This window comes from Lissotriton helveticus, chromosome 1_1 (genome assembly GCF_964261635.1).
Source record: "Lissotriton helveticus chromosome 1_1, aLisHel1.1, whole genome shotgun sequence".
Taxonomy (NCBI): domain Eukaryota; kingdom Metazoa; phylum Chordata; class Amphibia; order Caudata; family Salamandridae; genus Lissotriton; species Lissotriton helveticus.
The window spans coordinates 20,452,001-20,465,996 of record NC_136057.1 but is presented as its reverse complement, the minus strand read 5'-3'; the positions used below and the strand labels follow the sequence as shown (position 1 = coordinate 20,465,996).

General features: G+C 49.7%; 1 protein-coding gene across 2 annotated transcripts in view; it reads left to right on the top strand.

The window, feature by feature from the left end:
• Nucleotides 1–13,996, top strand: part of FTSJ3 (FtsJ RNA 2'-O-methyltransferase 3) — a 167,827-nt gene that overhangs the window by 21,332 nt on the left and 132,499 nt on the right. For both annotated transcript variants that reach the window (XM_078673959.1, XM_078673951.1), the window contains exons 2-6: nt 3,051–3,230; nt 3,898–4,003; nt 4,132–4,178; nt 5,474–5,553; nt 6,522–6,621. In XM_078673959.1, coding sequence (XP_078530085.1) covers nt 3,164–3,230; nt 3,898–4,003; nt 4,132–4,178; nt 5,474–5,553; nt 6,522–6,621 — 400 coding nt within the window. In that variant the 5' untranslated portion in view covers nt 3,051–3,163. The remainder of the gene's footprint in view (nt 1–3,050; nt 3,231–3,897; nt 4,004–4,131; nt 4,179–5,473; nt 5,554–6,521; nt 6,622–13,996) is intronic.

The window sequence follows — 13,996 nt, the reverse complement described above, 5'->3', positions numbered from 1 at the left end:
TTTGCTACGATCCTTTGCTACGATTTTGACTGGTAACGGGAGCAATCAGATGGATCTAAAGTTGATTGGCAAGGAAGTATCACGTGAAGATTTCTTTAACAATGGGATAACTGAAGCTTTTTCCCCAGGTGCTGGGGATAATTGCAACTGTAAGGGATTTATTGCAAGTACCAGTGGGCTAGAGAAGATCTGGCGTAGTACCAACTGAAAAATTTAGGAGGACAAGGGTCGTAAGTAGATATAGATTTTATTTTGTTAACCTGCTAACCTCCTAACTTGATCCTCAGATATGTAGGAAAATGTATTCAATGGGGATCTGGATACTACAGAAAGCTCTGTTAAAGAGGAACCATATCTGCTATTACTGGGAAAATGAGCACTTGTTAATTTTATACCTGAAAAATGCAGCAAGTTCATCGCAAATTAAGAGGGTGTAATTGTAGCGTCAGTCACTTTAGGATTTGTTACATTGTGCGTATTTGTAAAGTGCAGTGTTACCCGCGACTGTATCCTGGCACTCAGTAGGTGTGTGTGTTCCTCGCCCTGCCTATGGTATAGCCAGGTCTTCAGCTTCTTCTGGAATTAAAGAAGAGGAGGAGACACGGAGACACTGATGTGAAGTGGGAGGCCGTTCCATACTTTAAGAGTTGAGCGTAGGTGTCTGGGTGATTGCTGGAAGGCACTGCAACTTTTCAGGCAGGTGGGGCCTAAGTTGTGTAGTGCCTTGAATGTGTGTGGAGTCTAAAATGAGCGCATACTGAATCTGAAGCCAGTGGTGCTCCCTTAGGTGTATTGTGGTGTGATGCAAGTTCTGCATGGGAGGTTGAGCCTGGCTGCCAAGTTCTGAATGGTTTGAGATGCTTGGTAATCCCGGCGTAGAGGATGTTCCCGTAGTCCAACTTGCTGGTTGCTTCTGCATGAGTAACAATTTTCTGGTCTTGCGTGGGAGCCATTTGAAGATCTTCCTCCGCATCTTCAGGGAGTGGAAGCAGGACGCAGTGATGGCGTTGACTCGAGCGTTCATGTCCAGTATGCTGCCTGATTATTCCAAGGTTCCTGGCATGGGTGCTGGGTGTGGATCCTTGGTGGGAAGGTGTTCCTGTTGAAGATCACTACTTGTCTTGTTGATGTTGAGCTTGATACAGTTGTCTGTCTTCTTCTGTAGTGGGGGCCTTGTCTGAGAGGGACAGTGTAAGTTGTGTGTTGTTGGCGCAGGAAAGAATGTTCATGTCATGTGGATGGATGAGTTTGACCAGCGGGATAATGTATGTGTTGAAGAACCTTATCTGTTAGGATGGAGCAGATCCAGAGGAGAGCGAGTCCTTGGATGACAATCTAATGCAGGCGCCTGATGAGGATGGGGTGTGAGACTGTCAAATGCTCTGAAGAGGTCCAGGAGAATGAGGACTGCCATGTTTCCTCTGTCCAGGATCATGCGAATGTCTTCTTTAGGGGCAATGAGTGCTGTTTCTGTATTGTGGTTGGTTCGGACTCAATGGTGTTAAGGAGTTGGTGGTTGCTGGTGTGCTCGGTTAATTAGTTAAGACCTAAGACCTTTGTCGGATTTCTTAGGAGGGAGATGGGTCTGTAGTGTGGCTGGGTTAGCTGATGGTTTCTTGAGCAGGGTCATGATGGTGGCATGTTTCCAGGTGTCTGGGAATGTGGCGGAACCAATGGAGGTGTTAAAGATGGGTGTAGTGCTTTGCCGATTGGTAGTAGTCCTTTTGTGAAAGTGTGGTGGGGGGAAGGGGGCAGATGGGGTGGAGTGGGTGGGCTATATTGTAGCAGTGATTTCGACAGTGGTGACGGCGAGCCACAAGATGGGAGTTCATTCTTCAGCCATGATGAGAAGTTTAGTTGCAACGGGGTCTGGTCGAGGGTCGAAATGGCTGTACACGGAGGTGATTTTGTTACAGAAGAATTCAGAGAGATTGTTGCACCGAGCTTGTGAGGGGATGATGTTGCTGGTGGCGGCAGGAGCCTGCGTGAAATATTTGATTGCAAAGCGTTCCTTGCTACTGTTAGTGTATTTGTTTATGCGATCTGCAAGAGCTGTGCGCTTGTTCCGTATCTGCTGGTGGTAGCGTCTTAGGACTGATTTGACGAGGTCTTTATCTTTGGTGTCTTGACCACTTCTCCATTTGCGCTTCAGTTGCTTGCAGTGGCGTTATGTCAATCTGAGTTCCTTTGTGTACCATCTGGCCTGTGGTTGTGCTGTTGCTTTTGGGTTGTGCTTTGATGGGAGCCAGGGTGTCTGCGCATGCGGTGATCCAACTGTTAAGGGTTCTTGATGGCTTTTGTCAAGTTACTGGTATGTTCGGGCAAGTGCATGGAGCCGACAGTCCTACCACCCTTCTGCAATGCTTTTCCAGCTGCAACAGGTGCTTCTGGTGGTGGGAGGTCTGCGATGGTGCGGAATGGTTATGTTGAAACTAACAAGGGCGTGGTCTGTCAAGGTCATGGTTGCTGGCTTGTCGACTGGGATGTTGTTGATTGAGAAGAAGATCTGGTCAAATAGGTGCCTGACGGCGTCACCTGATGGTCTATCAGGTTCCCACGATCAGTAATGTCTAGCCCAGCTCTTATCTACTTAAGGATTTCCACGAAAGTACTAACTTTCCCTTACGGGGTAGTACATTTGAAGATGTGAGTCGGTCACTGCTGAATAAAACTTCTCAAAAACAAGTGTGCGCAAACACTGTTTTTGTAGAGTGAAACACTAGATTTGGAGTTGAAATAGAAAACTGGTTTGTGTGCTACAAAAATGCCTTAGCTTGTTTGATTAATTTGCACTGGAATTGACATTCGTGCTTGTACAGGAGTGTAAATGCTCAGCTCTGAGGTCCAAAAATATCCTTTTATATCGTGCATGAGTGTAGATGCGCAACCCTGAGGTCCAAAAATATCCTTTTATGTCAGTCATTGTAACTGATGGGCAATGCGTATGCGCGTTTGGGATCTCAAACTCATTGGGGCTAGCCAGCTGTATGGGACAGATTTCAGTTCTCGTCTCTGGGCCTCCAGCTAATGTCTCTATTTCCTCTTCATAGGTAACTAAGGAGAGTGCTCTGTGCAGACAGAGGGTGGACAGACAGCGGTGAAGGAGAACTCTTCCCATAACCTACATCTCCACTCACGCAGGGTGCAGTCCTGACCTCCAGCCATGGGCAAGAAGGGCAAGGTTGGCAAGAGCCGGAAGGACAAGTTCTACCATTTGGCCAAGGAGACTGGTGGGTAAAACTATCCAAACACTATGGTGTTCGATTTTTTTTTCTTTTAAGGCCAATGTGCAACAGTTTGAGTGTGGTTTGTTCATCTCTTGTTCTTCCTCTGTGGCCTCTTGTATCTTCCTGTTCTCTGGAGTCTTGCTCCCTATGAGTCTCACGTCTCTGACCTTTTTCTGGGACTCCTCTTTGAGCCTCATTCCTTTCTCCTCTGTGCCTCTTGTTCTCTCTGTCCTTTGTTCCTCTGGCTCATGCAGTATTGTTTTCCATCTCTTTGACTTTTCTATAGGTCTTTCACTTCCTTTCTCTTTTGTTCTAAATGTTCTGTAGTTTTCATTCTTACTCATTCTCCCCTGTCTCACTTCTTGATTTTCTCTCATCTTTTTCTTGCTCTGCTTTTCTTCTTTTTCTTTACGTTCTTTGCTTCTCTTTCTCTTCTCACTCTTCCAACCCCCCTCCCCCATTCTCTGAGACACTTTTCTGACTTAGCGACTTTCCTTACATTTCTTTTAGTCTGAGTCCTACTGTCTCTTTCTGTGTGTCTTGGTCTTGACAACTCTCTCCTCCATCCTTTGTTTGGTTTTATGTTGTCCCGCCCTCTTGTACCTCCATGATCTCTTTCTTGCTCTCTTGCTTTGCTCTTGGTCTCAGTCTTGTCTCCTTCCTTCCCCAGGGTACCGCTCCCGATCCTCCTTTAAGCTGATACAGCTGAACCGTAAGTTCCAGTTCCTTCAGAAGGCCCGTGCGCTGGTGGACCTGTGTGCAGCTCCCGGGGGCTGGTGAGTACTTCTGCCAGCTTTGATGACCAGTTTCTACAGACCGTTTAAGACAAACTTCTACATTTGAAGAATAAATAACCAATCCATTCCATATAGAACTGTAATGAGTTTCTTTCTGTTTTTGTTAGGCTGCAAGTGGCTTCTAAATTCATGCCCATGTCCAGCCTGATCATCGGTGAGTTGACAGAGCAAGTGCAGCTTCAAAAGAGTCTTGTAGAGAGGCAATCTTTCAGGAATACATGGGAGCATTGACCATACTTTGAGTGGGGTTGGTCTTATGGAGCAGCTCCTGGAAGAACCATATTAAGCGAAAGAAAGGCGCCTTATGTGCATGAAAGAAGAAACAGCATATTTAAGCCCCGATAGTGGGTGAGGGGTCCATGGAGATATTAAAGATCGAGAGTGGTCTGTAAACTTTGTGGAGGGATCTACAGTTTATAGTCGCTGCTTCTTGTGACCCCATACACACTGCATCAGGGGCATCCAACCTTTTCTGTACTGAGAGCTACTAATGTTTAATGAAATGCATTGACAACTACAAATATTAGTAGTGATGTATAATTTCATTTTTTTTAGATGTATAATAATGCAACCAAGCAAAAGCTTTCTAATTTAATAATCTGGGCTGCACACAGGGGACCTACTCAGAGGTAGCTGGAGAGCTACAGTAGCTCACAAGCTACTGGTTAAAACCCCTGCACTACACAGACCCTCCATCCAAGCACTTGTTAAGGATGTGTGCCTTGTTCAGATAAAGTCTTTTTATAGCAATTTGACTATTGGATAATTCTATTAGCCGAGCTTTTGCGTGCAGTTGTTTATGGTAAAACATGCCTTCTTTAAAAAGTACACCTCTACAGTGCCTACTTGTTCCATCCTCAGGCCAAATGATAGGACAGAGAGTACAGTTGATGCAGTGCACCGCACCCCCAGTAGCATCCTTAGGGGTGAAAGGCTGATAAATGAAAGTGTGTGTAAGGAGGAGCACAGTATGGGCCGCCTCCGTTGAGGGGCTGACGTGTACCACCATACAGTCCGGTATTTATGTTGGTTCGGTCAGGACAGGGCAACCCAATCCAGCTAGATCATCCTCTTAGAGAGAAGCCCTGAGCCAGCCAGTGGGCTGTAGGAGAAGCCCTGAGCCAGCCAGGGGGCTGTAGGAGAAGCCCGGGGAGTGTGCACCATGGAGCAAATACCAGTAACTTTACCCTAAAAGAAGACTGAAGGAAATGTCTGCAACCCGCTAACGAGTCAGGGATGGGGGAATGTACAGGTGGGCCGGACAGCAGTAAAGTCTACAGCATCCTCTACAGCGGGGAGCCAACAGAGGCGTTAGAAGTGGTACCCAGGGAGGGCCGGGCAGAACAAATACCAGGCATGCTGCTAGAGAGGACGCTTCGGGGGACTGTGCAGTCAGTAGACTGGAGAGCTGGCTGGCTTCTAACCACTTTTGTTTTTCCCTTCTTGCAGGAGTTGACTTGGTCACTATCAGGTCCATCCCCAATGTGGTGACGCTGCAGGAAGACATCACAACCGAGAAATGCCGACAGGTATTGGTAGTGCCCTGGCAGTGGAAGGGTGCAGAAGTGGCTCACGGGCAGCAGGGATTCTGATTTTAATGCAGTGGTCCCATATTGGGTGACTCGTTCAGTAGGTCCTGTCTCGCTACAGCACTTTGAGCTATAAGTTCAGAGTAAAAATGAAAAAAGTGGAATTGTAAGTCTCTGAATGCAAAGTGCTCCTTGCTCAAAATGATGGAGTGGCTGAAGTGGTCATGCGTCATTGCATCACTTAGCAGGACTGCCCATCTAGTGTTGTGGGTGCGTCCCTCCGCAAACTCTATAACCCCCACCTCCAACGCAGATTTCACCCAGCACCAGAGAGGAAATGGCACATTTGCTTATAACTTGTGTTTGCCTTAGCTCCAGAATTATGGAAGGCTTATTAACCTTCGTCCCGTAGGTTTCTGTTTGAAGAGGGCGAAGCAATCCCCAGTTAATCCCTCATTCACCTGTGTCCCAATTTGTGAACCTTGGGGTGCATTTCTTTCTCATAGTCTGTGAAAAGTACGAGTGTTACGGCCTCACTCCCTTCCTACCTTCTGTCTGTGTTCTTTGAGAGAAGCTGTTTGTACCTCAGATGGCATGGGTTCCTGTGGGGGCTCCTGTTGAGGACTGAAATAGCAACCGCAGTGGGCTCAATCTCAGAAAAGGCGCGAGATGAGCTATTTTAGGCTCCCTATTCACCTAGAACATTAAAACACTCACTTGGGTGCAAATTACATATCTGATGTGCTTAGCATAACTTTTTGTTGAAAATGAACAGTAATCTCTTGAGTGTAAAACACTCTAAAACATTTGCAAAATAGTCTGAGGCCTCCAGGTACAGTAACTGATACGCTGTCTTTTCTGTTGGAGAACTTCTCCCTAACTTTTGAGACTAGGGTCCGAATCTTTTTATCATCTAAAAATAGCCACTGTGATCTTTGTGGGTGCCTGACATGTACCTCTCTTTCCAGGCTCTGCGAAAGGCTCTCCAGACGTGGAAGGCAGACGTGGTCCTAAATGATGGAGCTCCCAACGTTGGCGCCAGCTGGGTGCACGATGCATATTCACAAGGTGACTTCCTGATTTCCTTCTGATTGCCCTGGCCCCTTACTGTTTGGGTCTGCCTAGTCCCTCCTTGTGCTTTTTTAGGTTTTGACTAGCGATGCATGCGTACGAAGTACGCATGCGCTAGTTAGGTTTTGACTAGCGATGCATGCGTACGAAGTACGCATGCGCTAGCAAAATCTAATGATATCCTCTAATCCTCTATGTGGGGTCGGGTATCTGCCCCCTCCTCCCATTGGCTAGCTCCATAAATGGAGGCTAGCCATTGGGAGCCGGATCTGTCCGTCAAAGGCCGGACCAGATTCGGGGGCGTTCCCGACATTTTTTCCCTCTCCGCCTCTGCGATGTCGTCATCGCGGCGGTGGGCGGAGTTTCGTTTTTTTTTAATTTTGTTTGTCCCATTACGCAGCCGACCGCCGCTGTAGGAAGTCGAGGTGAGTGCTGCCGTTCCCTCCCCCCTCCCGCTGTCCGTGAGCCCCCCCCCCCCACCTCTCATGTCGATTCGTTTCTGGAGCTCGGCTCGGGTCCATTCCCGCCCCCCTCCCGCTTCCTGCCCCCCCTCCCGCTCGGAAGTGCATGTGCAGTTGCTCGTGGGGTGAGTCAGCGAGCCCCCCGCTATGTATTGCACTCGCAAGCCCCGCTCACAGCTTCAAATGTCTCTATCCCACTCGTCACGAGCTTATATTTTTTATAATATAGAATTTATAGTTGCATATACAAAATAGTTGTGGGTCATTTTTATAACATTCCTTAGTGCGCCCGCTGGAAACGCTGTAGACGGTACTAAACCATAAAGCAAATATTTATTTACCACCCGTAGAGTTCCTCACTGCAGCAGTCTAAATATCTGCAGTAGATTCCTCAAACCAGAGGATTCTATTTAAGCACCGTGTTATTATAATGATCCCTATTTTCATCGCCTTTTAACTCTCGGAAACCCTATTCGTGACTTCGACGTCCTACGGGAACCTGAGTCAGAAAAATACTTTCACGTGGGACGCGGAGTGGGTGCCCTGCACCCCCATACCCAGCACCTCAGTCCCTGCCTCGCTGCCCCTCCCTCGAAGACAGGAAAGCGACGGCCTGAACCATATAGCACGTCCCGGTCTGGCTTCAAGGAGCTGTGGCCGCTTCTTGGACTGTCACCCGAAGGCGCTCTATTGTTAGTGTGGCACTGAGGAGCAGGATCGGCGTGTACTAAGGTTACAGGAGAAACGCAGGGCACACTCGCTGCTGGTGTTCGTGTGGGTTACCAGTTTCGGACGGGCACAAGCAGAGTTGCCAAATGCCAAACAAGGTTGCCAAAGTCAGCTTTCCATCGCCCCCCCCGACAGTTCGCGAGAAAAATATCGCATTATTTGCGAACATGTATTGCAAAGCTGGCATTAGCTGGTCTCGCCTTCAGTACTAGACCACACATCGTCTGATCTTGTGCACGCCGCCGTACCTAAAATTGCAGTGTATGCACTGGAAATGCACCGGGCCCCTGGTAAGTGGAAGGGAGTACGACTGCCATCGACGTCTCTCGGAGGGTTTATTGTACCGAGAGTCGACTAAGAACACCGCAGCCTCGTCTCTGGAGGCGGAAGGGGCAGTGTCAGAGTCCCCTCCCCTCCTCACCTCACTGGCACCCTGGGAGGGCCTGGCACCGCTCCTGGTGTCAGCCACTTGTGCCCGGCCATGGCAAGCCTCACTCCCTGTACCAACACACTAAAGGCACCGCCAGCCATCACCCAAGTGTGCCCCCACTCGAATTCTCACCCGCTGTACCTCAAAACGACCCTGGCATTGCCCCTGGCACAACTGCTGATGGCCAGGCTCGCTACGCATGTGCCACTCGCTGCCTTTCATAGAACATGCCACTCTAGTGTTATTCTGCACAGCTGCTGATGCTCAGGGTACACGTGCCCCTCTGACACCCCATGCGAAGCCCCCCTCTCCGTGCCGGCCAGTCCCATTGTCCCCCACCGAAGTGGTGGGTGGGGTCTCTAGCCAAAAATACGTGTTTCAAATCCCTGTTGGACGTTCTTCCGGGCAGATTACTACAAATAAACAATCCGTAGACCCTACGAGCTTATTTCTCGCCCCTTCCCTAATATTACAATACAGACAGGGCTCTGTCGAGGTCTGTCTTAAGTTTCGTGTTTCAGTACTTCCGCCCCACCTCATTCCAATGCCCCCTCAGAGTGGGAAATTGTGGATCCCGACAATAACCGCATAGACCTACAGTACACATTTGAACATCTGTGCAGTGACTCGGGGGAGGACTCGCTTAGCACAACGCCGTGAACTCAATGACTTCTGGGTGCTTTGACAACACGTTCATTCACATAGAGTTTCATGCTTACAACCCATTCCATTTTTTATATCGTTCAAATAAACTTTGACAAAGAGACGGGGCGAGTTGCTGAGGATCACACCATTTTGGTTAGGAGGAGATGCCGGGATTAGAACATATATATTGCAACAAACTCACTTACAAGAAACAGGGGCTGCTCTGTGTTGCAGGTTCCCTCTGTATACCCCACTAAACTGAACTTCGACGAGAAGACATATGTAGTTTAAAAAGAAAACAGCCTATGTCTCATCTGGGCACGAACAAGTCTTGATTGATATCAGAGGGTAGACGGCGCATGAATGAACGTGCGAAGGCAACGGATAATAATTGGAAACAGTGAATCGTGAACTCGCAGCGGGTGGATAAATGACGCGGGTAGGTGGCAGGTTTTCGGCTCAGTCCTGGCTGATAAGGGATAGCGCCTGGGCGGATGATGCGGGTGTTAACTACGCCTCGGGGCGCTCCCTGCTCCCGGAAACCCTGGGCCTCGTGTCCCCCTCCCAGAGCCGGTCCCGTCAGCTCCGTCACTGGCTCTGAATCACAACCGGGCTGGGCAGGAACACACACCATTACCTGTGCGCCAACACCTCACGGGCGCACGCACATGAGTGTGTGTGTGTGTGGGGGGGGGGGGGGGGGGGCTCAGAGGACCGCTGTCCCCGGGTCGCAGACTGGCAGGAGCTGCACGACCCAGGAAAGGGCAGGAAGGTGCAGGCTGGGCAGAAACACACACCCTTTCCATGTGCACTAGAACCTCAAGGGCGCACGCACCCGTGTGTGTGTGGGGGGGGGGAGGCTGAGAGGACCGCTGCCCCCGGGTCTCAGAATGGCAGGAGCTGCAGGACCCAGGTGGGGGCAGGAAAGGGCAGGAAGGTGCAGGCTGGGCAGAAACACACACCCTTTCCATGTGCACTAGAACCTCAAGGGCGCACGCACCCGTGTGTGTGTGTGTGGGGGGGGGGGGGCCCGGGTCTCAGAATGGCAGGAGCTGCAGGACCCAGGTGGGGGCAGGGAGGTGCGGCCTCTTCATTCCTGGCTCTACTTCACTCCCTCTCCCCCTCACTTGATTTCCGACACACCTCCATCTCTCCGCCCCTTCTCTCGCTCCTCCCACCCCCCCCCCCCCCCCTCCCCCCACTGTCCCTCAGTGCGCTATGAAAAGCGGCGTTAAAATGAACACCACGTGCGCCGGGGGACTTTTGGGAAGCGCGGCGGTGTGTGGTGGGAAGTGGCCTAATAGGAGCGTTTCCTGTCCGCGCGCCCACCCCAAACGCCTGGGAATGGGAGGTGTGGGGGCTGCAACCTGCGCCGCTCTGCTCCGCAGTGAGGGGGTGGAATACGGATACGTGTCCTCGTACATGCTTACTGTCATTCTCTCTCAGGCAAGGGGGCCTGCTCGAGATGGGCTGACACACGCACGGGTTGAAGGCTTTTCTCCCTTGGACGCATTCATTCATTCGCATCTATATACTTTTTAATGAAGCGCCAAAGTAAACCACCTCGGTTGTTAGGGCGCTGAAATGTACATCTTTCAGATCTAGAGACCATTCGAAAAGACAGAGTATCTCTGTACAGAACTGAGAGAGCGAATAATATGTTGCTTTCGAATAGGTACATTACAAATGATAATTGTAAAAAATAACTTATAAAGCAGAAGACAGAAGTAGTATTCGATCGGGATCCATATATGAGTGAAAGTAAAAATGCTACCACATTTCAACTCAAAATAGAGAGTGAAGATCAGTGAGTACGACCGTCCTGACTGGGATAAGACGGAGACACATCTCAGGCAGTCATTGGGAGTATATGCCTAATATGATTCCTTTAAGACGGCCATACCTGCTTGTTAACACCGACCCTCCAGCACGCGCGCTGTCTACCCGTGGGCTGCCCGGTGCAAGGGTGACCTGGTGCTTCGCACCCGGCAGTTGACGCTCATTAGGGAAGGAAATGGCACTCTCTGTATATTGATAATTCATGATTGGTTGTGTTTGTGTAGCGTATATATAACGCACGCATATCGGCTCCAAGTGCCGCGAAAAACAGGCGCTACTATTGCCTAACTTGTAACTTGGAGGTTCTCAGTTTACCGACCTTGGAAGGTAGGGGGATTGAGTTGGCCCTCTCTGTATTCACACACGTCATCTGTAACTGACAGCATTAGGTCAGAGACCGGGGGCAGAGGGGGGCTGGGAGGTGTCACCCAGCACCGCTGGCTCACAGGCGTCCTTGCAGAGTTCCTTTAAGTCTACCTCAGGAAGGTACCCGACCTGTTTCCAGAGCTCAGTACATGCGTGCATCCCCGCTTGTACATTCTCCGGCGGTAGCTCAATGGATTGGGGTGCTGGCTGCAGCTATCCTTCAATCCCGCCATGTGAGCGCACTGGAAGGCTTTGGAGTCGAGTATAAGCTGAGACCAGGCTCGAGTGACCTCTAGTCCAGGCAGGTGGGTGCTTATGCCAGGGCTCGGAGGCGAGCATGCCCTGTATCTCACAGATCTCCCTCTGTAACGCCCATTATTAGCTCAAGGGCTGCAATGCAAGCAGTGCGCCTTCCCTCACATGCCATTTGAGTTCATCCAGAAAGAAGTCGCTCTCCAACATGGCGCTTCACTTTCTTGTGTTCTCCAAGAAAAGGGAAATTCTCGATTCCATCCAGGGGCAGGGCAGCCATTCATGTCCTGGCATCGGAGCCAGTAGGTCCGAGTCAGCTGCCCGGTGCCTGCCACCTCCGGGGGACCACCTGTCAGTGTGTCCGGGTATGCACAAATTACTTGCATGTTTATGAAGCTTTAGAACGCACTAACCAGGGCACTAAGGAAGTCAAGGCCTACATATATATTTTTTTCAAAGAAAAAAAAAGGTTAAAGTGGATTTATATGTAGGTCTTCAAATATTAAAAAGTTTTAAGCACACAAATCACTGAAATTCCCCCTTTATACATAAATGATTGAAGTATAACTTGCACTCACATAGATTTGAGGTGTCCTCAGTGATGTAATATTTGATGCTATAGCAGTGCATCATAGCTGTACAAGTTATACTTAGGTGATTTAAATGTAACTGGCAAACTTCATTTTGTTTTTGTTTTAAAAACGTTTTTCATTATTAGAAGACCTACCTTCAACTCCACTGAACCCTTTTTTCAGTGCATTACAAACTTTTTTTAACGTTAATTACCATCTTACTCCCTTACTTACATATAACTCCACTTAATCTGTTTTTTTTCCAATCAATTATATGGTTTTAAATGTAAATTAACACAATTTTATGATACTTCTGTGGTCAAACCCCAAGTGGGCAGAGTTGGTCACCTGGCATGTGGCCAGTCCCTGTATCCAATCACCCGTGGGCAGCCTGCCCTTCGCCATGCACATCTGCGGCCAGAAAACACCCCCAGAAGCGGCCAATGGGTCACAGACCCCCCCACTTTTTTATTTAATTTCCTCAGTTTGCCTCAGGGATTCCCTACAAGGACTAGGGAGTCAGGAATCAGGATATCCCTACCCGTTTCCCTTCTATGATTTTTAAATTTTGTTTTTCAGGACTTGTGGACTGAGTATCTGAGTTCTGTAATGGCAACCAAAAAATTGTTCCTCATTTATAGTCAGCCAATTAGAGCACTTGATCATGCAGGACTGACCAATCAAAATCCTCTGTTTTGTTGTATTACTGTGGGTTTCTTGCTGCACTAGATATCACTATTTTTTAAACCCTAATTTCTATAAAACTGCTGAACAGGTTTACACCTAATCAAAAAAAGCATGCTTTTGTGTAAATATCCTACTTTCGGCCAATTTTGGAGTAATATTCTCAACTTTTTTAGGTTTTGCTTGGCAATGCGTACGAAGTACGCATGCGCTAGCAAAATCCTTATGTTTCTCTGTGGGGTCGGGTATCCGCCCCCTCCTCCCATTGGCTAGCTCCATAAATGGAGGCTAGCCATTGGGAGCCGGATCTGTCCGTCAAGGCCGGACCAGATTCGGGGGCGTTCCCGAAATTTTTTCCCTCTCCGCCTCTGCGATGTCGACATCGCGGCGGTGGGCGGAGTTTCGTTTAAAAAAAAAAATGTGTTTGTTTTTCCCACTACGCGGCCGACCGCCGCTGGAGGAAGTCGAGGTGAGTGCTGCCGTTCCCTCCCCCCTCCCGCTGTCCGTGAGCCCCCACCTCCCGCGTCTCATGTCGATTAGTTTCTGGAGCTCGGCTCGGGTCCATTCCCGCCCCCCTCCCGCTTCCTGCCCCCCCTCCCGCTCGGAAGTGCATGTGCAGTTGCTCGTGGGGTGAGTCAGCGAGCCCCCCGCTATGTATTGCACTCGCGGGCCCCGCTCACAGCTTCAAATGTCTCTATCCCACTCGTCACGAGCTTAGCAGTATCAACGCTGCGCGAACCAGCACTGCCTCGAGTCGCGCTCCGGGCCCTTCATGCTGTCCTGCTTTTTAGCAGCAGCCACACAACTCCCAGGGACCGGTGACTGGGGGGGAATGTCTCTGTGCAACTCCCCGGTACCTTATATGTTTTAGCGCTGTGGCTGGCTGGCTGACTCGCACTTTCCACGCCGCTCACTTCCACCGGGCCCACACTTCCGGAGGGGAGCCTCGGTGTAGCGTAGCTCCCGGCTGCCAACTCCTCACTCTCTCAGTCTCCAGCGCTAATGTCGGGCAGAGGTATCGCCACCTCTCACGCCATGCCAATACTAGCATCCATTCTTAACTGCCGGCTCTCCTCGGGCATGTAAGGGCTGTTGTATATAAGTTATGCCCGTCGTTGCCAGTAAGTGCCAGGCGAGCACGGCTGCCGTGACCAGCAGCTGAAGCCATCTTTCAGTTGGCAACGGTGACGAAGCAATGCCTTTATAGCATAAAATCAGCACAGATCCTGTTCGAAGCAGATTGGGTGATTTGACCACGATCACACGAGGTGATAGATGTGAGGGGAGCTGGGATTAGAACTCAGGTGCACTCTATCCGCAGGTGTCAAGTTGACCAAGCGCCCCACGGCGTTGTTGTGGTGTGAGCCTGTGAACCCTATTCACAGAGGCCCCAG